The sequence below is a fragment of the Dendropsophus ebraccatus genome, chromosome 6 (assembly GCF_027789765.1).
Source record: "Dendropsophus ebraccatus isolate aDenEbr1 chromosome 6, aDenEbr1.pat, whole genome shotgun sequence".
Taxonomy (NCBI): domain Eukaryota; kingdom Metazoa; phylum Chordata; class Amphibia; order Anura; family Hylidae; genus Dendropsophus; species Dendropsophus ebraccatus.
The window spans coordinates 58,243,096-58,271,018 of NC_091459.1; the positions used below are offsets into that span (position 1 = coordinate 58,243,096).

The 27,923-nt window shown below is 43.1% G+C and overlaps 1 protein-coding gene across 2 annotated transcripts in view; it reads right to left on the bottom strand.

The window, feature by feature from the left end:
- TAGAP (T cell activation RhoGTPase activating protein) overlaps positions 1-27,923 on the bottom strand; it is a 72,288-nt gene that overhangs the window by 8,595 nt on the left and 35,770 nt on the right. Inside the window, exons 3-7 of one of the 2 annotated variants that reach the window (XM_069973761.1) lie at positions 18,885-19,055; positions 10,043-10,201; positions 2,710-2,751; positions 262-346; positions 120-173 (exon numbers count right to left, since the gene is read on the bottom strand). In XM_069973761.1, coding sequence (XP_069829862.1) covers positions 120-173; positions 262-346; positions 2,710-2,751; positions 10,043-10,201; positions 18,885-18,907 — 363 coding nt within the window. In that variant the 5' untranslated portion in view covers positions 18,908-19,055. Of the gene's footprint in view, positions 1-119; positions 174-261; positions 347-472; positions 526-2,709; positions 2,752-10,042; positions 10,202-18,884; positions 19,056-27,923 lie in introns of those variants that run through there. The other variant, XM_069973760.1, reaches the window with a different exon arrangement.

Below are 27,923 nucleotides of genomic sequence, written 5' to 3' on the forward strand. Positions count from 1 at the left end.
AAATGAGAAGTAGCTGACACTTAGGCTTTGTCCTTTTTTCTTTCTATCTGTAAGGGGAAGTATATTCACTGTTGCTTCCTCCATTCATAACACATACAAAACATACATCAATGACTCACCTCTGTATGACATTCAATTAAGGTATCCATGTTGTTGGCAACAAGAGCTTTAGACTAGAAAGAAAGTGACATAAGGATTATGTAATGATGATGTTTATGCCTAAGTATATAAAATGCCAGGCGTATAAGTTAGAATACTTACAGCATTGCAGCCTGTGAGAACCTTCATCAGTAATCCTGCACAGGGGACCCTAGTGCCCTCAATGCCACCAACTTCTCTTATCTGCCTAGAAGCAGAAATGGTGTGGTTAGCTGTCAGAATGATCACGCCATAGTCTACCACCAGCTAATAACACCTTTATAGTGACACATTATGTCATTATGCACAAAACAGTTGCAAATTTAAAACTTACACAAAAATCTACTTTTCTGTACCCAGTGCAGTTGAAACAATTTAGGGACCAGAGGAAGATTCTTTGGAAAGTCCAAAATGAAAAGCATACACACTATTCTACATTTATTATGGTAATCTATTAACTATATGGTATATAGTATACAGTATATCCAAACAACTTTATCCCATGTTACCTGGTGATCTTAGGTAGCACTACATATGTAAAACTTCAGTTCTGCTATACAATTACTGATTACTGAAATTGTTGATCTAGTATTAGTTTTTGGCCTGTACTCTTGCTGCTTTTTTTTTTGTTTAAAAGGAACCTCTGGAAAAAAAACAATTTCTTTCAAAACACCTGGTGTCATAAAGTTATACAGATTTGTAATTTAGTTCTTTATTATAAAAAAAAAATCTCCACTCTTCCAGTACTTATCAGCTGCTGTATGTCCTGCAGGAAGTGGTGTATTCTTTCCAGTCTGACACACTGCTCTCTGCTGTCACCTCTGTCCATATCAGGAACTGTCCAGAGCAGTAAGATTGAAAGGAACACACCACTTCCTGCAGGACATGCAGAAGCTGATAAGTACTGGAAGAATTAAGATTTTTAAATAAGTAAATTACAAATCTATAGAACTTTCTATCACCAGTTGATCTGAAATTTAAAAAAAAAACTTTAACCAGGAGTTCTTCTTTGAAGTCTACAAAGACTTTTTTGAAAATATTTATTTTTTTTATCCTTGTTTTATACTTAGTTTCTATTTTGTAGCCCCTGTAACTTGCTATATGAAATCTAATGTCTCTCCATACTAGTACACAACCTATATAAGCCCATCTCCCTGCAGACTGAATTGTATCTGCTCTCCTCTCCATCTACAACATGTGAGCTGTACTCCAAGCATTCTCTCCACTCTGTCTACAATCTGAGCTGGTGTGTAATCACTTTCCTGCTCTAAATTGTGGGATTTAATTTTTTTTTTATTTTAGTTTCTTCATTTTGCATTCAGAAAACAAATCAACAAGAAAAAAAAATCAGTGCAAAAAGTATCCATATTGTTTGACTTATTTGAACATGAACGTTGTCAGTCAGGAAAGTATATTTACTAACAGTGCACAGAGGTTAGAGGCAATGCATAAGCACCTCAGATAGAGCATTTCATCTATTTTTGCTCCTTTAATTTTGGATTACACTTATACTGGGGGTCACATACATTATTATAAGCTTGTTGCCAAACAGTCTCTGTGGTTCAGTATGTGTCCAATGCATTTCATTGACCAAATAATTCTATAGTCTGAAAAACAAGTCTCTGAAAGTGTGTGCTGCTTGAATGAGTGCATGTAAAAGAACCACAAGGCAACTCCCATGGTGATACCACAATCAAAATAACATTATATGAGTGTAAGCGGCAAATTAGGTACACAGTGTTCTGTAACATCTGCTATCAGATTAGAGCCCTCATGCAACCAGAACAGCAGTGCTCAGAATCTATGAAGTCTCTGATACACGATAATACACATCATAGAAAACACACTAATAGTTCAGTTACAAAAAGCAAATCATCTCTTTTCTATACTGAATAGTAATAATGACTAATTTAGCACCATATTTGTAATATACAGGTGAATTAATGCTGAAAAGCAATGCCGGGCATGGGGTGTGAACAATAAGCACATGTTGTATCAGGCAGAACTATAGCTCTTCAACTTGCACATATGGAATAGCTATTTCACAGGCAAAACTTTATGTGATTACTTAGGCTGGGTTCACACTACGTAAAAAACATGGCCGTATTTCATAACAACGGCCGTATTTATGCAAACAACGGCCGCTATTTGCAAAATAACGTCCGTTGTTTGCGCAAATACGGACCATGTTATGAAATACGACCGTGTTTTTTACATATGACGGCTAATTGTGATTGAATTATAAGCGTTGGACAGAAGGTAGATACATTTAGGTATGACTATTAGGTTATGTTCACACACGTTGGAGTTTCATTGCGTTAAGGCAATAAAGGATGGCTGGACAGAGGTTAAATGATCAATTACTGCAGTTAAATGATGAATTCCCATTGCCATTTCGCTTTATTACTGCATGTGTGAACACAGCCTTATAGAAGCAATCACTTTTCCATATAGAAAACGTATCTGACAGAGCTTTGGATCTGTTACGTTGCTGCATTCAGTCGCATGCCGCCCCATTCATTTTTCATACAACGCTTGGTTATATTGTCATACATGTTATTTGCCACTTACCACACAAGTGTATCCAGCCAGAGTTCCTTCACTTCACAGGAACTGTAACAGAGAGCAGACAAAGTGCATGACCATCCAGTACCAAGCTAAGAGTCTAGTGACGACCAAGTGCTCTCCACACTTTCCTATTTTGTGTAGGGGGCAGGTGGAAATTCACAAGAGTCACAGAGACAGGAAGAAGCATCATCACGGGGAGCTCTGTAAAAAGTCAGTTTTGCAAACACGCCTGCTTCCTCTTTGCTAATACAGGGGACAACTGGGACTGGAAGGTAATCATTGTAGTGGAAACCATGACACTACAGTGCACAGGTATAAGCACCCATGACATCACAGCTGCTACCAAAACCTTCAACGCTGTAAAAGAACCACCTGCCCACACAGCTTTACATCCGACTGTCATAGGGAGTTTCATCAATGGCCGCATGATTTTTATTATATGTAAATCAAAGGCATTGTCTAGTAAGAGTTGTCAAAAGCTGGGGCCGCCACATGCAAAAAAGCACTGATGACAAAGTGCATTCAAAGAGGGGTTTCATACACGGCATGGCAGCTTTTCATTCAGTTTTTTTTAGCCAAGCAATATATAACTGCAGCTCAAGTTAAAGGGGTACTCCAGCAAAAAATATTTTCTTTCAAATCAACTGGTGTCAGAAAGTTATATAGATTTGTAATTTACTTCTATTTAAAAATCTCAAGTCTACCCATACTTATCAGCTGCTGTATGTTCTGCAGGAAATGTTTTCTTTTCAATCTGACACAATGCTCTCTGCTGACATCTCTGTCTGAGACAGGAACTCTCTACAGAAGGAGAGGTTTTCTAAATAGCTCATCAGTACATTTTATCCAGAAAACCCCTTTAAGAGGCCATCTCTCACTCAGCCCACAATACATGTCTAGGGAGCAGTGATGTAATACAGTTTTCATTGCTGCTCGCTTCTTGCTCCCTGGTCTATATATACTTCTCATCTTCATCCATACAGTAGGCCACTTCAGATTAAGACTGGGTAAATTATTCTTGTTTGTGTAGAGAATGCCACTATACATACAGTATAAAAAATACTGTCAGACCAAGACCACACATTACCACAATAATATTACTGAATAACCCCTATACAAAGACCACTACTCTCCCCCCCCCCCCCCCCCCAAAAAAAAAAAAAAAAAGCAAAAAGGTTTAAGAGCTCACAGTTTTTCAAAATTGTGACTTGGTTTAAGAGCATTGCTTTGGTGTAAGAGCTCCCTGTACTGGGTGGGAGGGGGAGTGGGGGAGGGGCATGGTCTGCATAGCGTGGTCTACAGCTCTGTACTCAGACCCAGGAAGTCTCCCTCACCTTTCAAATCTTAGCAGATCCACTTTAGGCTGGGGCTTACATCAGGGGACAGGATTGTGGAGTTAATCTCTCCATAGCTGTAACCCCTCTCTCCCTGAACAAAGAGTGCTGCATTATGTGCCCACATCTGTCCTGCTTATTCCTTCATGCTCCCTGCAGTCTCTGTCAGCCCTTGGGTTTCCCATCCTCTCCATTACTGTACAGTAACTTATAATATCTCATATTCTGCTTCTTCTATATGTTTGTTTCATTTGTTTCACATGTTATTCAGTATAATAAATCATTATTTTGGGGGTGTGGAACTAATTGTCTGCATATCAATCATTTCTTATGGTAAAATGTGCTTTGGTTTAAGAGTGGATTTGGATTGCAAGCATGGTCCCGGATTGAATTATGCTTGTAATCCAAGGCACCGCTGTATATACAAAAACCTATATAGACATGCTGCTTAGATATAGTTAGTATACAAAGTCAAGTTTCTTGTTAGATTATTTCATAGTTGAGAAATATTGTTGGGAAACATACCATGATCATCGGTCAGAAGAAAGATGACACAATGTGATTTCAAAGTAATGTGAATGAGGAGAAGTAGTGAATTTATGATACATGATATATCTGTGCATTGTAATGATTCATTGTACAGTTGGCACAATTCTGAGCATGTGATAGCATGTATCAAAAGTCACTTATCATTTACGTAACATAATGGTCACCTATGTGCTATCTTATATATAGAGGAGAATAGAACCATTTAAGAAACTGAAAAGACACCTTTTATGTTGGTATTCTAATTGGTTTTTTCCAAGTAGACAACCATTTTTCAAAGCTCAGGAGCTCCTTTTTTAGCTCAATTATGTGAGACCAGGGCTGGCTCCAGGTTTTTGTGGGCCCTTGGGTGACAGAGCCCTGATGGGCCCCTTTGTGGAGCAAGTCATGGAGATATAGGCGAGGATAGATGTACAGCAGGAGAAACATGCAGCTGCTGCGTATCTTTCCCCTCTTGTATGTCCTGATTGTAAAGGGTGTCAGGAGGAGTGAGACCCAGTGTAATAAGACATGTGCTATGAATGAATCAAGAAGAGGACTCAGCAGCATCAAAAGAAACTTCAAAAGAGCATAATTACCTATCCAAGTGCAAGCAACTTTTTGACCACACTGTTTCGACCAAGTACAAGCGAAACATGGAAACTTGGATATGCAATGGATAGGCAATAAAGCTCTTTTGACGTTTCCTTAAAAGCTGCTGCTTGATGTTCTATTGCTGGTGATCGTGATTGCCAACCACTCAGCGTGCATCCTCACAGCGTTGGACTGGCCCACCAGAGGACATGTCAAAAGTTTTATTCATTGCAGGAACCCTTTAACATTTTGTATTTTAGGAGATCATCCACTAACATTCTAAATAAGATGGCCACTTCCCTGCAGATACGTGTGTCCCATCCCCCCCACCGCCCACCACCATGTGCTTTTCACCTTGACATGAAACGGTACTCTATGATTCTGGCCACGGCTCTGGCCAGCATGGGTGTGGTGACAGTGGATAGTGGACAATAGGTAGTAGTAGTAGTAGCAGTAGTGACAGCAGGGTAGTAGTAGTAGTAGTGACAGCAGGGTAGTAGTATTAGTAGTGAGAGCAGGGGTAGTAGTAGTAGTGACAGTAGGGTAGTAGTAGTAGTAGTAATGACAGCAAGGGTGGTAGTAGTAGTGAAAGCAGGGTAAAGTAGATGTGGAGTTCACAGTGCCTGGATTCCTCCACTCTATTCCACTGCTCGGTCCTGCCCCTTTCTCCTTTGGTGTACCACTGTCCTTCATAGACTGACAGCACACAGACAGGGGGCATGTATTGGCTGATAGCCTGCACTATTGAAAAGCTTGGGGGGCAACACAAGAGGTGGAGCACAGGACGGCAATTGATATTGCGGCTGGGGGGGGGGGGGGCTTCACTAAAAACACTGTAAAGTACAACACCAGACTAGGCTCCTTGAGGCACTGTGGGCCCCAGCACTTGCCCTGGTGAGTTGGTTGCTGATACCAACCAAAAACACTTGGACTTTCTCCAGCTCTCCAATCTGCTAACTGATGTACTACAACCTACAGCACACTGTCAGCACCTCAGCTCGGGTACAGGTGCGGACAGATTCCCTTTAAGAATATATAAAGTTATAATCAGAGTTGCAGTGTAAAGCATAGAGAATGGACAGAGCAATATTCTAATCCTCTGACTATACAAACTTCAAAAAAGTTTACAAAATTAAAAATTTATATATATATATATATATATATATATATATACTGTATATATATATGTAGTGTCCTACCACAGGTGTTGCTAATATATACACCCTTCTTCGCAAAAGTCTGTATTTGTTGTACTTGTGTGGTGATGAAAGACGTACTAAAGTTTCGCCACTAGATGTCACTCTATTAGTTATGTGTATTTGGGAGCTGCACAGCTGAAGTATTACCCGAATCTGTAGACCAATGGGAACTTGTATTTCTTCTATCCTATCACCTCTCTCTTTGCTTCTTCTATTGCACTCTTCATCCCCTCACAGCGCACGTTGGATATGCTGGGAGGAAGGAAGTCACTTGGGTGGAGGAGGTGCGTGTGGCTTTTCGTATTGGACATTGTGGAGGAAGGACGTAAGCTAGATAGCTCTCTGCAGTGGTCGCATCTGGGCTCTGGCCCTTTGCCATTTCCCCATACCCTCTAAGGTAAGTCTTAGCTAGAATCTCGTGTGAGTAGGAAGCAAGACAAAACAAGACTCAGATAGCAGGTTTTTTTTTTATCAGTAATGCTACACAGCACTATGCACTGTTAAACCCCTTCTAAGAGAGGACAAGTCAGAGGCAACCTCAACCCATGTCGTGGACTAGGAGAATAACAGAGCAGGACAGTATCCACTAAAGCCAAAGAGCTAGGAACTGATCTAGATAGAGCAAAGTTGCGCAAAGCCTATGAACTCTAACTCGTAGCGCGCGTGTCAGCAGGAAATCCTCAGCATTCAACTCATCCCAGGTAATAAGGTCTGGGGCCTGTGTCACCCTCTAGGAAGGTTCAGCCAAGTCCAGTGGGCATAAGGTGGTGTGAAGAAGGTGTTCTTTTCTTCTTCTGAACAGTATTCTACCTCATCCTCCAACACCTCACGAGACTCTCACGACATCCTTCTCTCTGCTACTCTACTTCTCTGTGTTACTCAGTACACTACTCAGTTGGCACAACAGTATTCTACACTGCATCCCTACTACAGATTTGGTTGCTATATTGTCAAGTATTTGTCTAGAACCATTGTCAAATCTGTTATCAAGTGTTTACTCAAGAGAAACCTATATTATCAAGTAAAAGCTGTACTATAAGTAAACAATAGATTATTTATAAAGAGACTCTGTTATTTTTCGCTTTCCAATGACACAGTATACTACCTAACCTTGAGACACTTGAGGTGGTGGTTCTGATAGTCCGGGAGGGTCACTACACCACTCTGGCCATCCGTGATCACATTAACCCAAGGGACCCCGTAGCGGCCCGGCAGACACCGACCACAGGGGGAAAAGGTACAACCGGCCTTGTAAAATTAAAGCAGGCGTGCCATCACCCCTGTGTGCCTACCCGGCACTGGCGTCACAAAGTAACACCCCAAGGTCCGGCTGTATCTCAGCCAACCACCTCCGGCGTGGAGTCACACTTCACCATCTGGCAAGTGACCAGCCGCTCCTGCGATATAACAACACCCTGCACACCCAGCACACCACATATATCTCTACTGTAAATGTACTGTATGTCAAGGTTACAGCTTTCACATGTATATGCTATAAGCTACTATATTTTGCCATTCCCTCCATACCTGCAGGCCAGCGCACTGCATTCATAACAGCACACTGTATTGTGAGCGGTGGCGGCGGTCATTGAGTGACCAGGTCTGAAGGGATGGAATCTGGGACAGTGGGCATGTTTATACCTAACTGATAATTCAACGTGGAATCTGTTGTGCTGATCTGTATGTGTGTTTTTCAGTGTAGATTTAAAGCTTCCACTGATTTCAGTAACAATTGAAAGTAGAATATGTCACTTCATTTTCAGCGTGAAAAAATAAAGTTACTGAGATCCATGCTAAAGAAGTTACAGGGCAGTTTCTAGGTCATTTTGGCAACAGGGCGAATCTTGATAAAAGCGCGCACACACACACACACACACACTCAGTTCAGCCCTGGGAAGGGGGGCTTTTATCAAGATTCAGGTTATTAGGAAGAAGCAGCGTGTGTATTGCAGCATAGAGCAGTGCAGCGCTCCTACCAAATAATGTTCTACTGAATACAAAATCATTATACAGTGACTCACAGGTGACGTCTTCTTTGATCTGAGGCGTCACTTTCCTTTTCCTCTCCATCCGGCCCAGACCACCATGACGGTTTCTTGCAGCTACAATTCATCTCTTTAGGACCTGCCAGACAAACATCTCAGGCTCCGCACTTCCAGCAACTTCCTTCCCTTTTCCCACCTACAAGGTCCCAAACTGTATGCTGGGAGAGCTGTGTGACCTCCCTTATACTGACATACAGAATGCTGGGAAAGCTGTGTGACCTCCACTACACTGACATACAGGATGCTGGGAAAGATGTGTGACCTCCATTATACTGACATACAAGATGCTGGGAGAGCTAGATGACCTCCATTATACACTGATATACAGGATGCTGGGAAAGCTGGGTGACCTCCATTACACTGACATAAAGAATGCTGGGAGGGCTGGGTGACCTCCATTATTCACTGACATACAGGATGCTGGGAAAGCTGGGTAACCTCCGTTATACACTGACATACAGGATGCTGGGAGAGCTGTGTGACCATTATACTGACATACAGGATGCTGAGAGAGCTTGGTGACCTCCATTACACTGACATACAGGATGCTGGGAAAGCTGGGTGACCTCCATTACACTGACATACAGGATGCTGGGAAAGCTGGGTGACCTCCATTACACTGACATACAAGATGCTGAGAAAGCTGGGTAACCTCCATTATACACTGACATACAGGATGCTGGGAGAGCTGTGTGACCTCCATTATACTGACATATAGGATGCTGGGAAAGCTGGATGACCTCCATTATACTGACATACAGGATGCTGGGAAAGCTGTGTGACCTCCATTATACTGACATACAGGATGCTAGGAAAGCTGGGTGACCTCCATTATACACTGCCATACAGGATGCTGGGAAAGCTGGGTGACCTCCATTATACACTGCCATTCAGGATGCTGGGAAAGCTGTGTGACCTCCATTACACTGACTTACAGGATGCTGAAAGCTGTGTAACCTCCATTATACACTGCCATACAGGATGCTGGGAAAGCTGGGAGACCTCCATTAAACTGACACACAGGATGCTGGGAAAGCTGGGTGACTTGTAAACTTTGGCGCGGGGGGGGGCGGCTTATCGCAGGGCGGAGCTTATGGCGGTGGGCGGGCTTATCGGGACATAGCTGGGGCTCCCTCTGTGCAGGATTCCCCCCACCAGATACTCACCTGTCACTCTGCAGCCTCCAGCTCCTCTTCTCGGTGAGTCCGTCCTCTTCTGGCTTCCAGTGCAGGCAGCCACCTGTCATACAGAGGCCACCTGCATAGGAAGCCTCTGTGTCTCTGCCCAGTGCTGTTTCCTTTAGCTGTGCGTGCATACGCACAGCTAAAGGTTGTGCTGGCCAGGGGATCTGGAACTTAGATTCCAGATCCCTGGGCAAGATCTGAGCATGCGGGGGATGCGGGCCGGGTACTGTCGGGTGCCGCAAGGCGCCCCCTAGCTGTAGTGCGGTGGCCTGGCTCGCCCAGCCCTAGAAACGGCCCTGAGAACCTATCCCCACTGAGAGTGTTGAGAGGGCAGTTCCTATCCACTTGAAAAGTCACAGGAACCAGGAATAAAAGAATTGGAGTGCATGTGACTATGGCAAGAACTGGCAGGCATACGTTAAGGTCATCATTTTCATTAATTAGGTCCCACCTACCGGAAAGATGCAATGCAGCCATTGTTAGGCCATATGAATATCAGTGCATTCTTTGGAGAGTTATGGAAAGCACAGGTATCTTCCTCGTCTTCATCACATGATAACACCATCATCTGGGAAAGATCCACTCGGTGCTTTAATCTGAAGCTAGTGCCTGACCTGAGTGATACAAAGTCAGATTGTAATACAGTGTTTTCACAAGAACGGTTGTTTTGTGGTGCTAAAATGTGTGAATTAATATTAACAATCAGGACACAAGGCTCCTATTTTGTGTTATTGGGATGTTGTGAATCAGTGTTCTCATATATGAGGAAAATGGTGTTTGTCAAGCTAAGCTACACTGAGACTCTTACCCCGATCTCCGATATGAGTCATACAGCCAAAGATTGCTGTGTTGCTCTCCCCTGATGCTATGTCACAGCTACAATCAATGAATAGGGTCACATTGCCACATGCCCCATTCAGTTACATTAGCTACAATATAGTGGGGGGGGGGGGGGGGGGAGATTGATATTTTGCCACTAGTTGTACCCAAGTAACCATGTAGTCCTACTTCCTTATTTATAAATATTTTTAATATACCAAAGGATATTAGGAAAAAAACACTGTTGGAGCAGCACTTATACCAGGAGTTATCCAGCCAAAAAATTGTATCTATCCACAGTGTTGAAAAAAACTGTACAATCTGTATAAAGGGACCTAAGTCTGGTATAGCACATTGCCAATGCTTCTATTGTGCCCCTTTATCTCTAGCAGGTCCCATAGACAACGGATAGAGTGGCAGTGCTCACATATTTCCTGCTTCTCTATTCCAACTGGAGACTTGGATACCCGCTCTCAATAAGAGACAATAAGGTAATAAACCGATAAGGTAATAACTAGTACTAAACTAGTATTGATTGTAAGTCTCCAGGAGGGGGGATTAGAATGAACAATCATCTGTGATAAATAAAAAATATACATAGGATACAGTAATACAGCTAGAAGGAAAGCTTAAAATCAGACATTTAGATTTACGGTAGATACAGGTTCTGGGCTCGGTTCCATGAATATTACTAATCTGCAAAGTACAAGGTAGTTTTTTATTTAATCATTTTCCCATAATTGTCCTCTGTCTGTAAACATGGCGCCATACGGCATCAATGTCTCATTCTGTCTCTTATAGCTGCATTAGTCACATTAAATGATTTCAGATTTAATTTCAGGACCTTGCACTGTACTTTCCACTCTATCAATATGAATAATCAGGGGTGCGGTGACTGTGGCACAGACCACCCACTGTAGAAGTAGGAGGAAAGTGAGAAAGTCAAATATCAAATAGTGAGGGTGGTGGGTGACAACTCAGTGGCTGACATTTCTTCTTTCCACTATCAATGATTCCACATTGCAAACCATTGCGATTTTTGATAAAAAACATATGTTTGACCCATCAAAGTACCCTAAGGGTACAGCCCCTTGTATTGGAAATCCTGGAATGTATCAGAAAAGTGAATATTCCACAGTGGAATAGATCTGTCACAGTTGTGGATTTATTGAGGATTGGAAAATAGACAATATAAATGTGTCCGGTGTCTAAGAGATAAATTGACATGTTGTGGGTTTTAGGTCCATACCCAGGTGAGTTTCCTTATGGATACTGTGTAGATTTAGTGAGTTGATGGGATTTTTTTTTAAAGGAGTACTCCAGGCATTTTTATTTTTTTTAGATATTGCTGGGCTTGCAGAGAAAATAATAAAAATCATATTCTTACCTACCATGCTACCTATATCTATTCTCACCTACCTACCATGCTCCCTGGGGGTCTATCGCTGAATAATCTGGCCGCTATTTCCGAGACGGACTTGTCCCAACAGTGACAGCTCACTCAGCCAATCACTAGCTGTGGCAATGTCCCCAGTCAGTTAGTGATTGGCTAAGTGGGCTATTACAGCCAAGAAAAAGCAGATAGAGTGTTTAACTGGGGACCTGAAGATGGCATAGGAAGACCCCTCTGAGAGGGTGGTAGGTAAGAATAGGCTGCTTATTATTTTCTCTGCACAAAAAATGAATGGCCCGAGTAAACCTCATTCACTTCACTACAAAGGTAAATGCTGCACATTATCCACATGCAGCCCTCAGGATATGCTGGGAGTTGTAGTACAGTAGTACAATCCTCTAACTGCCGCTGTAGAAATGTATTGCTGGACCTTCAAAGTTGATGGTTGTCACCCACAGGTTGCAGCCACCAGGAGCCTCTGCACACAGTGATTTATTAAAGGGTTATCCTCTCAGAAATGACAACCCCCAGCATACCCTGAGAGCTTTATAAATGGAGAGTTTTAGTTAGACCAAAAATGTTGTTCACAATAGATTTGACACAGATACAGATGAATCCAGAAAAGGAGCGGGTCAGCCTGTTGTGTCTCACTGGTTCTATACTGGTGGGCCCCAAGGATCATTTCCTCTGGTGGGCCCCAGGTACCCCAGTCCGACACCGGGGGGGGGGGGGGGGCTCAGCATATCAGCATACAAAGTGCCTAGGGCAGCATGAACTCTAAATACAGGCCTGATCACAGGGTTATAGGTGGTTAAATTAACTTTAGGGTTGTATAATTAGCTTCTCAGTCTGATTTCTGATTTAACACATTTAAAAGTAAACACCCCCTGTAATAAAAAGTGACCAAAAAGTTGCATATATGGAAGAAAGCTATTGATAGAAAGTACATATCATGGTGCAAGAAATTACACCTCAGATAGGCCTATAAACCAAGACCATAAAAGCGTTATAAGGATGGTAACAAAGCAATTTTAAACACATTTAGCTTTTTTTTTTTAAAGGTTTTAATTTGTTAAAAGCAGTCAAATAAAAGTTATATAAGTTGCATATCGTTGCAATTGTACTAACATGTCATTTTTACCACAGGGCAAACGGCGTAAACATGCAACCCTCAAAATTGCTTTTTTTTACAATTTCACCAAGTACATCATTCTTTTCTGGTTTTGCAGTATGGTTTATGGAAAAATTAAGTCTGTCTCAGAGGTGGTGGCGGAGTCATTCACTCGAGACCTGAAGATGACGCAGGAGGACACTGAGGGAGGTAAAAATAGTCAGTTTGTTATGTTCTTTTGATGGCAGCAACCTTTTGAAAGTTCAATTTAAGTGGACAACCCCTTTCAAATGTATGTGCTTATTTACTGTATCTGATATTGTGGTGTCCCACCACGGGTGTTTCTTGTGTCACACCTGTCACAAAAGCCTCTTACTCAAAGCTAAGTGGTGATGAAGGTAGTTTATTTCGCCACTAGATGTCAGTATTTTCTATGTGATCCCTTTTCTATTGCACAGCTGAAGTAAGCAAAGGATTATTGTTTCTTATGTATTATGTACTTTTATTGTCCAATGGAGATATTTTTCTTTTCTGACCTATCCTTTCTATTCTCTTCTTTGCAAACATTCCTTTCCACCCCTCACAGGGTCTGTTACATACCCCTGTAGGAAGTAGTCACTTGGTGGGAGGAAGTGTAGCTTCGGTCTGATTTAGTTTCTTGTGGGAGAAGGACACACAGAGCAGACGTCCCTGCCTTAGCCACGCCTAGAGACACGTTTATGAAGCAGCCAGAGAAAGTCGGGAATTAATCCTAACCCACGCCATGCCATTAGTATCCTGATATACGAACAAAGATACCAGAAGGTCTGCGTATTCTATCTCACAGTGCAGGTGACACCAGGAAACCTCAGACACTAAGCTTCACCCAGGTAACCACCGCTGGGGCTTGTATCACCCTATTAGTAAGGGAAATTCGACACTGTAGGTCAGACATCAGTCTAAAAACAGGTACAGTTAACTTTTCACTCTCAAGTCTCAAGTATTTCTCTTAAGTTCCAGCAGAGCACAGTACTACTTTGGGTTGGGACTCCCTTGACAAACTCCTCTCCTCTACACTGCTCCCCTCTACTCTAAACTCTACAAGCACTGCTGCAATTACCTCTACTGTATTCAGCACTTTCAAGTATCTGCAGCACAAACCCAGTTGAGCATTATTACCTGTACAAAGATCTATTTGCTGCCAAAGTGTTCTGTATTATTCAGAGACTGCAAAGTAAAGCTATTCTATTTATTCACTGGGACTCAGTCATTGCTTCCTCTGCACCAGCACCTATACACATTTTTCCCCTTCCTGTGGGTCTCAGTACCAATTGTCCAGGTGGGACTACTGTGATAAGAGCCCAAGGGACCCATTACAACCTGGCAGGTCAATGACATATTTGGGGAATACAGCCAGCCACAACAAAAAGCAGGTACCAACATCACACCCAGGGTCGGACTGGGCCACCGGGGGATCGGGTAAACCCCCGGTGGGCCCCGAGCAGGAGTAGGCCCCGCCCTCCAGTCAGGGAACACAGCCTCCATGCAGTAAGCCCAGCGGGGGACCCCGTGCTCCTGGGGGGCCCACTCAGCCGCCGATTGCCGGCCCACACCTTCCTTTTAACTACACGCGATCGCCCTTCCCGCCCTGTCAATCACTCTTGTGACCGCAAGCAGCGTCTTGCTTGCGATCACAAGCGTGCCGCCGCCCCGACAGATGAGCAGCTGCTGGTCCCGGCAGCGTCATCACCACTGAGCTCTGTGCGCGGTGCGGCAGCTGGGACTTCCGGTTCACGTAGCGGATACCGGAAGTCCCAGCCGCTGCGGCGCGCATGGAGCTCAGTGTTGATGGTGCTGCCCGGGACCAGGAGCTGCTCATCTGTCCGTGAGTAAAGGAGAAGAGACCCACGGCAGGAGAGCGTGTTGACAGGTGAGTTGTGTTTTGGTTTTGTTTTTTTATCATAGGGGGGAGATGGACAACATGAGGGGGGGATGGACAACATGAGGGGAGGGGCTTTGGGGGGAGATGGACAATATGAGGGGGGGCTATGGGGGAAATGGATAACATGAGGGGGGCTATGGGGGGGGAGATGGACAACATGGGGGGCTATAGGGGGGAGATGGACAACATGAGGGGGGCTATAGGGGGAGATGGACAACATGAGGCAGCTATGGGGGGATGGACAACATGAGGGGGCTATAGGGGGAGATGGACAACATGAGGGGGGCTATAGGGGGGAGATGGACAACATGAGGCAGCTATGGGGGGATGGACAACATGAGGGGGCTATAGGGGGGATGGACAACATGAGGGGGCTATAGGTGGGGATGGAGAACATGAGGTGGCTATAGGTGGGGATGGACAACATGAGGGGGCTATGGGGGGATGGACAACATGAGGGGGCTATATGGGGGGAATGGACAACATGAGGGGGCTATATGGGGTGAATGGACAACATAAGGGGACTACATGGAGGGAATGGACAACATAAGGGGATATCTATATTGAAGAAGGACAACATGGGGGGGCTATATATATGGGGATGGACAACATAAGGGGGTACCTATATGGGGGATGGACAGGGATGGACATGGGAGAGTCAGGGCTGCCTACTAAATGAGGGCGTACAGGGGCCAATACAGATGTGCAGTTTGTAGAGAGATGAGGATGGTGACAGAGTGAGGAGCCTAATATGTTTCTCTGGCAGATTCTGTGGATTCGTGGCTCATAGAAGTTCTCATAATGGCCTAGGGCAGAAGAAGAAGATGAAAAGGGAAGAACTCTGATCAGAACTCTGCAGAATATAACTGCACTGTAATGTATATGGTGTACAGAACCTGTGTAGAGTTGCGTCTACATCTATATGACTGGATGAGGAGATAGTGATTTGTGTACAGTGAATCTCATTCAGTAGCAGCGGTGGTGTTAGTCAGTCTGTGGTGGTGTTAGTCAGTATGTGGTGGTATTAGTCTGTATGTGGTGGTGTTAGTCAGTATGTGGTGGTATTTGTTGCTTGTAATCCGGTACTGTGTTTTATTGGTCTTAGTATACTGGATTTGGTCAGTAACAATATAGTGATGGTATTGGTTGTGGTGTGGCGGTAATATTTCCCCCTTGTATACTGGTATTATTGGTAATATTGGTTTACAGGATTTGGTCAGTAACAGTATGGCGGTAATATGTATGGTGATAATATTTCCCTCCTATATACTGGTATTATTGGTAAAATCAGTCTCAGTATACAGGATCTGGTCAGTAACAGTATGGCGGTAATATGTGTGGGGATATTTGCTCTTTATATACTGGTGTCATTGGTAGCTGTATGACTTTTGTATCTAAGTATACAGCGTTATCATACAAAGAAAATTGTCTTATAGCCCAAATACACAGGCCAAATATCAGTAACAAGCGCTCCTAGGAAGCCCCATGTAAAAGTGTCAGAGATCAGCTGACACGCAAATGCCCGATAGTCAGCTGATTTGATCTTTTGTGCGGCTATAAAAATCATTGCTGTCGGCCGCACATCTCTATATATTCCTGCCCTGCTGATTAGCAATTGCCCCTACACTGCCCCATATCATGCCGTGTTAATGGACCTTTATTCATTTTACCATAGATAAGTGCGGTGGCTGAAGGGTGGGCCCCAAGAATGACTTCCCCTGGTGGGCCCAAGGCACTCCAGTCCGACACTGATCACACCTGTGTGCTAGACTAGCACTGGCGCCACAAGACTCATATCTCTGGCTAAGCTGTACAACACAACCAACCACCACAGAAGTGGCATAACCAGTAACATCAAAGCACATGACCAGTCGAGTGCCACAATATTTAAATTAAAAAAAAAATCTGCAGGTTTATATACTTGGTTGCTATCATTCAGCCATTTCTTAGGTTTGCAGGTATTGTTACCTACATTTCTTAGCATTCCGAATATAATATCTGCCTAGTTATTAGAACTGACTAATTTACCAAGTGGCAACATGTAAACTGGTGAGATATCTGAGCTCAGTGATATACTGTATTATAGCCTGTGTATTTCACTTTCTACTCAGTATCGGTTTCCTCTCAACAGCTGTTGCAAAATCAGTCAGTTACAATACGGTACTCTCAAGACGTTAACTTTTTACCATGAAGGGTAGTCAGCTTTCTTTTTCACAATAGTTCCTTACAAGTATTCCACTTACAATATTACATCACATGTTACTGCAATCTTTTTGCTACATAAAGGGAAAAAGAAAAAAACAACAAAAGGCCCGCCGCCTCGTGTGATACCTTCAGAGTAGAATATAGATAGGAGAAGTGGAGCTGCTTACCTATTAGCCCCTTGGGCTTTGTGCGTATGACCTCTTGCTGACATGGTGATGTCGTGGCTTGGGGAACCCGGGGCTACTGAAGTTGGTGGTACATCAAACGGGATACTCCCAGAAGGGGCCCGTATAGTAAATATAACACAAAAAAAACCTGTACTTTTTACCAATGCTGTCCAAAAAGAAGTGCCTACAAGATCCAAAGTAGGTAATATGGAGTTATTGCTGTTGGCACAGGTGTAACGTGTTTCGGGAACTTAGAGGAGATATCGGGCCAAAGTATTTTTTGTACGGTAAGGGGAGGATAAAAGTAATAACATGCTCATACCTTCTCCACTCCAGTGGAGCGGCGGTATTCGGCCACCAGTGCTGGAGTGGGGGAGATAAGAGCATGTTATTACTTTTATCCTCCCCAGCAGTTGTTAAAAAATTGCTTTGCCTAGTGTTACACCTGTGCCAACAGCAATAAAATCCACATTTACCTACTTTAGATCTTGTGGGCATTCCTTTTTGGGCAACGCTGATATAAAGAACAGTTGTTTTTTTGTTTTGTACTTTCCACATTAAGGGGTATTCCGCTCTAAAATAACTTTTTATATATTGCTGCCCATGATAAGAAAATACCAAACAGCATATTCTTACCTTTCCATGTTCCCTGATGTCCTCCTACATCATCTTTGGGTCCCGACCAAGACAATCGTGCCTCCACAACCAAGACAGACTCGTCCTAGGACAATCCGCTCAGCTAATCACTGGCTGCAGTGCTGCCGTCTGAAGGTTTCAGCCCACACAGACAATCACCAATTATGGTGCTGCCCGTCTCAGGCAGTGATTGGCTGAGCGGGCTGTCATGCCCACACAGGATCGTCTCAGCTGAGACCTGAACATTTCCTAGGAGGACACCAGGGGACCACAGAAAGGTAAGAATAGAATGTTTGTTATTTTCTTACCATGGGCAGCTTATTTGAAATATTATGTTTGAGTGGAATACCCCTTTAATAAAACATTGAAAAGAGATGCCAAACAAAACAACATTAGCTGAAGAGGAAAAAAACGCATCCACACAGTGCTGGATTATAGAAAGGATATATGAGGCCCTGGAAAGCTGCCTTGCATCTGCTCTCTTCTCTATCTACACCCTGTGTAGCTGCCCTCCAAGGAATCTCTCCCTCATGTTCACAATCTGGACTGTTGTGTTACTTACTCTGCCTCCCTGCTGCAATCTCTAACACTGAGCCATCCGTCTGACAAATTTATCTTGTCTTATCTTATGTAGGAGGTGATTTAGAGTGGAGACAGACATAACAGCTCTCACACAGTTTTCTGTGTCTTCAGCAAAAGTCAGGAGGCTTAGAACTGGGGGAAGGAGACTGAAACAAGAATGGAACGAACGTTTTGAAGCCAAAACTTCTTAATCAGTTGCCCTATACATTAGTTTAAAACTTTTGAAAATTTGTAGTGCGTAAGGGTATGGTAGTTATAATGAATATAAACCATTATAAACTGGAATCTGTAGTCAGCCAGAAATCAGATAAATTATGAAAAGCTGAGGAAGTTACGAAGGTTATTAAAATGCTAACCTTTAAGAAAATGTTTAAAAAAAACACATAGTATCAAAACATTTCATGAGACCTTGGTCACTTTACCATCACTTATATCAAGGGAATACATTTAGATTCAATCTTACTTCAGTTTGGCGATTATGATCATATCACTGAAAAGGAGTAGGTATCTTTCCTTAGTCTTGAAATCCTGTGTGAGCTGTACACATTCATGCAAAACCAGCTCTGAATCTTCATTTGATAGTCCGAGGACAAAGGGGCACTGCTCGATGGATATGGAACAGCCACTGTTATCCCTAGAATGATAGAAAATATTACAAATATAAGAGAAACAATGAAATACATTATTTCTAAGATTGTTCATTTACCTAATTAATAGTCATTATAAGGTAAAAAAAAAAGGTTGCAGGTACAGACATTGGGGTAACAATGTACACAGATGAGAAAAGCCCTAAGAAACAGAAGACAAAGCAGCTGGAAGTGGTAAGGTAAGCACTAATGTACCAGAAGGCTCTGTATTTGACTATGTTCTGTTTGTATTTTTTATTAGTATATTACCTGGATGGTAAGGAAACTCAAATCTTTCTTTTCAGATAATGAAGGGTTACGTTGAATCCTAGAACAGTGACAACTTTTATATAGTACAGTATGACCTGGACTCACTGGCAGCATGGGCAGGGCAACTGGAATATGAAATGTAATGTTGATAAGTGTAAAGTAATGTAATTGCCCACAGTAACTGTATGACTGTATACATATTATAGAAGAACAAAAAATATACAGTGCAGACAGGGAGGTGCATGAACATAATAAAAATTCAATACTTACCTGTCCCCTTGCAGTGCCATATTTACGCCTCATGGCCCCCCAAATGGCCTCCTAAAGCTGCCGCTCCTGCCACGTCACGACATGGCTAAGGAATGCCCGCTCAGCCAGTGAGTGATTGGAACGGGTCACCCCTGCTGTCACTGACTAACACAGGAGAAAATGGAGCTCTTAGGGGGCAACAGGGAGGGGTAAGCATATATTATGTTCAGCCATACAGGATGAAGGATGCAGGATATGGAGTTAAAAAAACTACTCAGATTATAACGTGAAAACAAAAACTGAATAACTTACAAAAATTACTTCTTCCCCATGGCACATGCATATTTGATCTGTATGTTCATACAGGAGTGAAAATCAGCCCTAAATCAGTGACTGACCACTATTTCTATATAACCATTAATATGAGAAGGCTATTTGTGACTGTGACCAGGAGACTGCACGCTGATAAGCCAGCCCAAGTAGAGCGTTTATATTAAATACAAGCATAGACTGCTGCAAAACTGAGCATCGGGTCCACTTTAGCATCTATTAACAGACTGTATACAAGTCTAATACAAAGAATTGCCACACATCTATTCATTTCAAAAACCATGGAGAACTATGGAAAGGTTCCACCATCAAGACAGGGAGGGGTTCTCAACAAAATGAGCAGTCAGTCTTTGAAATATCTAAAAACAAGAGGTCAAGAGGTAATATTGGCAAAGTCTTTTCTTTGCAGACTTTGGGTTTTTATGAAAAAACAGAAGCTAGAATGTGCAGCAATGCATCATGTTATCTCCAGTGTCATACTTATGTGGTTGCCTGGTGGTTTACGCCATGTGACTGATTGCAGCATTGGGTGATTTTCACCTCGAGCAGTATTCTGATTCTAGGAAAGTGAAAACTCACAAAGCTTCTTCCTTTTACCTACAAAAACACTGAAATGTTCAGCGCTACATGCAGCAATGTACTGTGTTATAACACACATTGGCCTTTCGCTCCCTACCTGCATAGAATGCCTATCAACAAGTGAAAATAATTAGTTTCACTCTTATCACACTTGCCGTTTTCATGTTGCCCCCCCTTCCAGGGGCATAGCTAAAGGCTTTTGAATGGGTGAGTGCCCCCCTTATACTCATAACTAAGAACCCATTGTATTCTGTTTAAGGTGTGATCAACCCCAGCTTCAATTCTGGCAACCAAAGTATTACATTATTACATAGTGTCCCATCATTACTTCAGCTCTGATTACAGAACGACTACCAGCAGATACTCATCACAAGTGTTTTTTTAGAATTAGGGCCCTTGCACACTGAGTAAAAGAGGCAGAATTTTCGAGCAAAGTCCATGTGGCAGATTGGGCTTGAAATTCTGCCTATCCTATTTCTTCCATGAAATTTCTCTTGCGCCTCTCCTCTCCTGAACATGTTCATTCTTTAAGCGGAGAAGAGAGGCGCAAGAGAAATCCTGTGTGTGCAAGGGCCCCACTTGAAGAAGTCTTTGGTTGCCGCCACCTCTCCATCACATCTATCACTCCATTTTCCTCCCCTGTGATGACATCCCTGTATGTTGTACTTGTGACATTACAGCAAATCACTGCCATCAGTGGTCATGTGAAATACAGGTCACTTGTAGTACATGCTCAAACCATGGAAACTGTACTCTACCTTCTAAGGGCTAGAAAAAAAAATGTTTATGCTCAGTTCCTGTGAGATGCAATGAATAGGTATATGTTTCTGGGTAGCAACACCCATATCTTTCTATTGTATTCAAAAAGCAAAAAAAAAGTCAGTACTACTATATTTAGGCTATGTTCACACTACATAAAAGTACGGCCGTACTTTTCACGTTGTGGAACACTGCCTCTGCTTCTATAGGATCCCGGCCGGAGCATATACACATCGTATACGCTCCGGGATCCAGTGCGGCGCTGCAAATAACTGACATGTCAGTTTTCTGCGGCCGCAATTCAATGAATTGCGGCCGTAGGAAACCCTGTCAGTTCACACAATGAAGCGAGCGGCTCCGGCCGCTTGCTCCATTGTGTGCTGTGAGGAGTTCTGATGTGGGTGCGCGGTGATGCGCCCGCATCAGAACACTACGCCAAAAAGATCATCCAGCCGGTACTTAAAGGAAACCTGTCACCCCCCGTGCCGGGGTGACAGGCTCCTGACCCCCTGTTAGATCACCCTATACTTACCTCATTGCGCACGCGCTCACAGGAGAGTCCGATGTCCATAGAAAATGACGGAGCATCGGACTCCCCACTCATTCTCTATGAGCATCTGACTCTCCTGTCAGCGCGCGCGCCGGGCTTCGGGCGCTGAAATCTCAGTCACCCGACCGGCTCAGGAAGCGGGACCCGGCGCGATGGGGTATGTATAGGGGGATCTAACAGGGGGTCGGGAGCCTGTCACTCTTCTCTTTAAGTCTTTTTAAGTCCTCTTTAAGTCACAAAACGGCTGGTCTCATTCGTAGTGTGAACATGGCCTTACTATGTAATATTTCTGTCTGTGTGACATTTTGCTTATTGCAGCCATTCTCTCATCTATCTATGCCAAGTATTAAAGACTCCCTTCCGCCAAAAGCCCCAAAGACATGTGTTGATATTAAGGGAATCTCTCAGTTGCAATTCATGTTCCAAACTGCTGACACTATTAGCGCTTGAGAAAAGGAGACATATAGTACCTTTCATATTTCCATCTGTGCTTCTAGAACTAGAAAATTTTTTTTTCCATATATCTCCTTGAGCTTACAGCTATCTAACGGTGTCAGCAGTTTAGAACATGAATTACAGCTGGCAGATTCCCTTTAAGCCCCATTTTCTCAAATCTAGAAAAACCCCTATAACTCGGAAAATACACTGTGGGCTATGGGAAGCTCTGATGCGGGCGCGCGCTGATGCGCCCGCATCAGAGCTCCACGGCCGAAAGATCATCTGGCCGGTACTTAAGTACCGGCTGAGATGATCCGGCCAGAGACCGGCCGTTCCATGACCCGGCTGGGGTCACGGAACGGCCGGTCTCTTACGTAGTGTGAACATAGCCTTAAAGTGTTAGTTCATTCCACAGCCTAAGGCACAGAAGAGCAAGCCAAATGAGCTGCAGTGGAAGTGTTCAGGACAGAGGTAAGTATCCAGATGAAACAATACAAATATAAAAATCCAGCCTCTCCAAAAAAACATTCAGTTTATTCCATCATGGACAAACAGCAGGGAGAGAGACACACTGGGGCTAGTACCTGGGACAGCCATTTGTGGTAATGTCCGAAATGGCCATCCCATGCCCATGATGAAATAAACTGAATGTTTTTTGGAGAGTGCTGGATTTTGTTTTATGTTTGTATTGTCATAAAAAAATTTGGGGGGCATCAGTGGAGACTCTTGATTGAGTACTTCATTGGAATTTTTTTCACTGTTCTCCTTGAGTTCAGTGATAACTGTGTTTTGTTGGTCGATTTGCTATTGCCCCAACTAGCCAGAATCCTACTCCACACTGACGAGGGGCAAAAACCCCGAAACGGCTGTCTGTGGATGGAAGCCTGCCTTGGCAAGCCCCTGTCATGATCGCAATACTCGCACCTTGAGTTAGACATTGACAAAAAGGGGCCACCCTGGTGTTTCCCTATTTATGTTCCAATACTCGCAACCGAGTGGGACTTAAGGGGCTATTTATCAGGGTGGTGTGGTGCTCTCCCTAACATGGAGGCACCCCGTGGCAACAGGCTAGAGATATCTGGCTATCCTGTGTTTTGAGACTCGCAACTGAGGCTCCACGGACTCCTGTTTTGCATATTTAAATTTTTGGGGGCATCAGTGGAGACTCTTGATTGAGTACTTCATTGGAATTTTTTTCACTGTTCTCCTTAAGTTCAGTGATAACTGTGTTTTGTTGGTGTATTGTCATAAACCCTATTACATTACTGTCCTTACTGTTGTCAATTATTATGGACTGGCTCCATTCTATTAGTATGTCAGCTGCACAGTTATATGAGCTACTTGGCTCATGTTTTAGTAAAGTCTGCTAAAGATGGGCAATAACATCTACAACAGACTACAAGCAGTGAGTAATCTGTTACAGCAAAATTTGTACCTGGCAAAATAACAGATTAATCAGTATTTACAATGTCCGTATTAGTCTTGTTATAGTACCACTATTTTGATAATGTAATAGCATACGTATAGTGAAGGGAAACTCCAAGTCATAAGATCAGTCATAACTTTCTATTACTATTTATAAGCTTCCTGTCTCTGACACTAAAAACATCACTGACCTCTTTAGATTCACATCCGTGCAGCTCTGGTGACGTCCATACATTACAATTGTATACAATTGTGAATAGCAACAACCAGCAGTCTGAATTTATCTAAGACTTTTAATGGCAAAGAAGCCAGTGCTCAGGGCCGGACTGGCACTGAAAAGCAGCCGTGGCACACAAACCTCACCAGCCTACATACAAATCTCCACGCACCCATTGCTACAACTGTGCTGCGCAGAAAAATTTTCAGATACAAGATACTGTTTTAATGCAGGTGCTGAAGAGTATTATCATCCTGAAGACTACAGAGAATACAGCAGTGATCAGACCCATAACACATATAGTTTTAATACCCTCATTATAACCCAATATAGCAGCTAACTTCTGCCAGTACTGTCCCATATACTAGTTATGTGGTAGCTGCTCGAGCGGTCACTTGCTAAATGGTGCTGTGTGACGCAACTATTATGGTGGATGGTCAGTGGAAAATAGCTCAGCTGGTTAGGAGGTTGTCGGGACGCCAGTGCTAACTCAGCACACAGGTGTGATGGTATACCTGCTTTTAGTGTGTGGCTGGCTATATTGCTCCCCAATGGTCGGTGACCTGCCAGGTTGTAATGGGTCCCTTAAGCGCTTATCATAGTGGTCTGGAGTGGAGATATGACCCACCTGAACTGTCGGTGCTACCACCCACAGAAAGGGGAAATGACCCAAGGACGGTGTAGCTTGTGTGTAGGTGCTGGTGCAATGATCACTGAGTCCCAGTAGAATAAATAAACTTTCCTTTACTAGCTAGTCTCAGCTAATACAGGGTAATAAGTGACTGTGGAGGTACAGACTTGCGTTCACTGAATCTGTGCTGAGAGATACTGAGGTAGTGAGTAGAATAGCAGTGTTACGTGCTGAGAAGAGTAGAGAGTTCAGAGAAGTGGAGAGGAGTTTGTCTTGAGAGTCCCAACCCAATGTAGTACTGTGCTCTGCCAAAACTTTAGAAGAATACTTGAGAAGAACACTTATTACGGGAAATACACATAAGTGTTTATTGGTGATTTGTATAACTTTTGGGGGACAATACAATACTGTAATAAAAATTTTCGCCGGATTTCTCCTTTAAGGGCCAAGCCATTTTTTTCAAAACAGAATCGTATTTTGTGATAATAACTTTGGGAAACTTAAACTTATTCAAGTGATTCTACGAATGTTTTCTCATAACAAAATATACTTAATGTTAGTAATAAATGTAATGTTGGTAGGTCATTTTAGCCAATACATAAACCTTTTATTGTGAAAAATTCCAACATGTCCTTCAAAAAAAAAAAAAAAAAAAAAAGAGTGAAATAGGAGCGACAATTAGGCACACTAACAGGACCAAAGATCAGGTACTGCAACAGGGGCTACTATAGGTACAGTAATGGAGGTTTGGGGAGACTATCAGGTACAGCAACAGAGGACAGGGACAACTTTCAGGTACAGTAGCAGGGGACACTATTAGGATTCACTATAGGAACAGTAATGGAGGTTAGGGGAGACTAAAAGGTACAGCAATAACTATCAGGTTCAGTAGCAGGAGACAGGGGACACTATTAGGGGTGACTATAGGTACAGTAATGGGGATATTGGGGAGACTTTTGCCAGGTACAGCTACAGGGGAAAGGGGACACCATTAGGTACAGCAACAGGGGATAGGGGCAACTATTATATACTAGTGAACATGTGGGTGATCAAGGGAGGAAGGGGTTAATTTGTGTGTTATACCTTACTGTGCCAGCGCTGCTGTTCTTTCCTGGCTCTGAAATCCTCCCACATAAAACGCAGGAGATCAGAGCCTGAAAAGCGGTCAGAAGCCACCCTGTCATTCTTACTGCAATTGGTCCACCTGTAAAGATGGTCCAATTGCAGTGATCCCCGTCTGGGACCTGTCACCACTTGATGAGATCACTCATGGCAACAGTTTAACTCGTTCGCGTATGTGTAAGTCCTCTTTAAAACCATCTATATCATTTGAGGTCAGGGTAGGTAAGACGCAATTCACTCCAAGAAAGCATGGCAGCAAAGTGGCCTTGAATGTTATAGAATTGGAAATAACAAGATTGAAAAATTGCAGGGTTATGGGAGTCACGAGTGTCACTGCCACAAAGTCTTTTAATCTTGGGCACAAAGATGGGTCCAGTCTAGATGCAAAACTCTCGACAGGGGCCCGCCACTCTTGTCTAAGTGTCATAATAAAAACTTTTTACACTGATCAAATTAACTCTGGTAATTTAATTCTGGTATCAAATATATTTTTCTAAAAAATATGAAGCCATTCTCTTCCAACTTTCCCCAAAATTGTCCTGAAATTTAGCCACATCTTATGGACTGCACAAAATAAAGCAGAATTTCTATTCTGTATATTATTTAGTGAAGGGGCCTTGTTTCACTTGGAAAGAATAAAAGCTGCGTACTTTCTTTAAAACAACATTCACGTCCTCCCACATTTCTTAGGTGTTAAACCATGTGTGAAAATAAATTAAAAGCCTAACCTTTTATTATTAAAGTCATACCAAGGAAATACCCAAGAAAAAGGTCACTATAAAAAGTGTTAACAAAACATCTGTGTACATATACACCAATCAGCCATAACATTAAAACAAGCAAGGAAAAATGAATAGCATTGGTTATCTCAATACAATGACTCCTGTCAAAGGATGAACATGATCAGTTGATGGCAAGAAAAATGGACATGAGAAAGGATCTGAGCGATGGTCAGTGGCATGGGGTAGGTTGGCAGAAGGGTAGGTAAGTGAATTGAGGGGGGTATAGAGGAATTAGGTGGGAAGGTAATTCCCCCTTACATTAGGTAGATGCCCCCAGTAGGTAATCTCCCCATTTGGTAGATATACCCCCATCAAGTACCACCTGCTCCCAAAAAAGTAGATGCCCTTAGTAGGCAGACAGCCACCCCCCCCCCCCCACCACCGAGTTAGGAAGATATACTCAGTAGGTAGCCAATTCTCTACATTAGGCATATGCCCCAGTAGGTAGGTAATCTTCTCATCAGGTAGGTAATCCCCCTATTAAATAGATATTCCCTGTAGGTAGGTACTGCATACATTAGGTCGGTGACGGTGGCAGGGTACACGATGGGGTGACGGTGGCAGGGTACACGATGGGGTGATGGTGGCAGGGTACACGATGGGGTGACGGTGGCAGGGTACACGATGGGGTGACGGTGGCAGGGTGACAGTTCCTGTACTGTGTTCGACTTGGGCAGTTTGACTACACTCTCCTGATAGCCCCAGCACTCTAGCAGTGTAGGGACTGTCACCCTGTTGTTGCTTGCGGCCTAGTGCAAGACCGGCAAGTAGGCAGGGACACAGAGTCTGTGGGTCAGTTCAGGGCTCACTCCATCACCCTCATTTGACACCCTAATTTTAATTATCTTTCTGGGGAACGTTAGTCCACTCCTTCCATTTATTACTTTGGTCGCCCACCAAACTCCCTTCTAGGCTGCAGGCCTAACACTGCCCAGGACCTAAAAGTGAGTTGTAATAGAAGGCAGTGCTGTATCCTGGGGGTGGAGGGGCTGCTAGTATAATTAATAACTGTATGAGGCACTATTGGAGGGGTTGATTAATATATGGGGCATTATTCAGAGGGCTGCGTACTATGTGGGGCACTATGGAGGGGGGCTGACTATTATATGGGGTACTGTAGAGGGGGGCTGACTACAATATGGGGCAGCATTAGAGGGTATTATTAGGAGAGCTAATAGCAAATACCAATGAATGTGTATTATATATATTTTACTGTGTTTTAATCAAATTTGATTTGTAATAAAGATATATTCTTATATTTAATTGTGGTGTCGGTTATTATGTAGGTTATGTATTGAATATAGGTCTTTAATTAAAACAAAAGATTTTGGGGGGAAGTCACTAGAACTGTTTGGGTGTCTATGTGAACAGTGAATTATAGATATGACATAAGGGCATGTTCTCTGGACAGCCCTGTCTGTGCATCAGAGGGGCGGTACATGTGGCAGTGACACGGACGCTTCCCTGACAGCTAAGTGTCAAGAACGCTACATGCATGCTTCAGTAAATATCAAGGTTATAAGT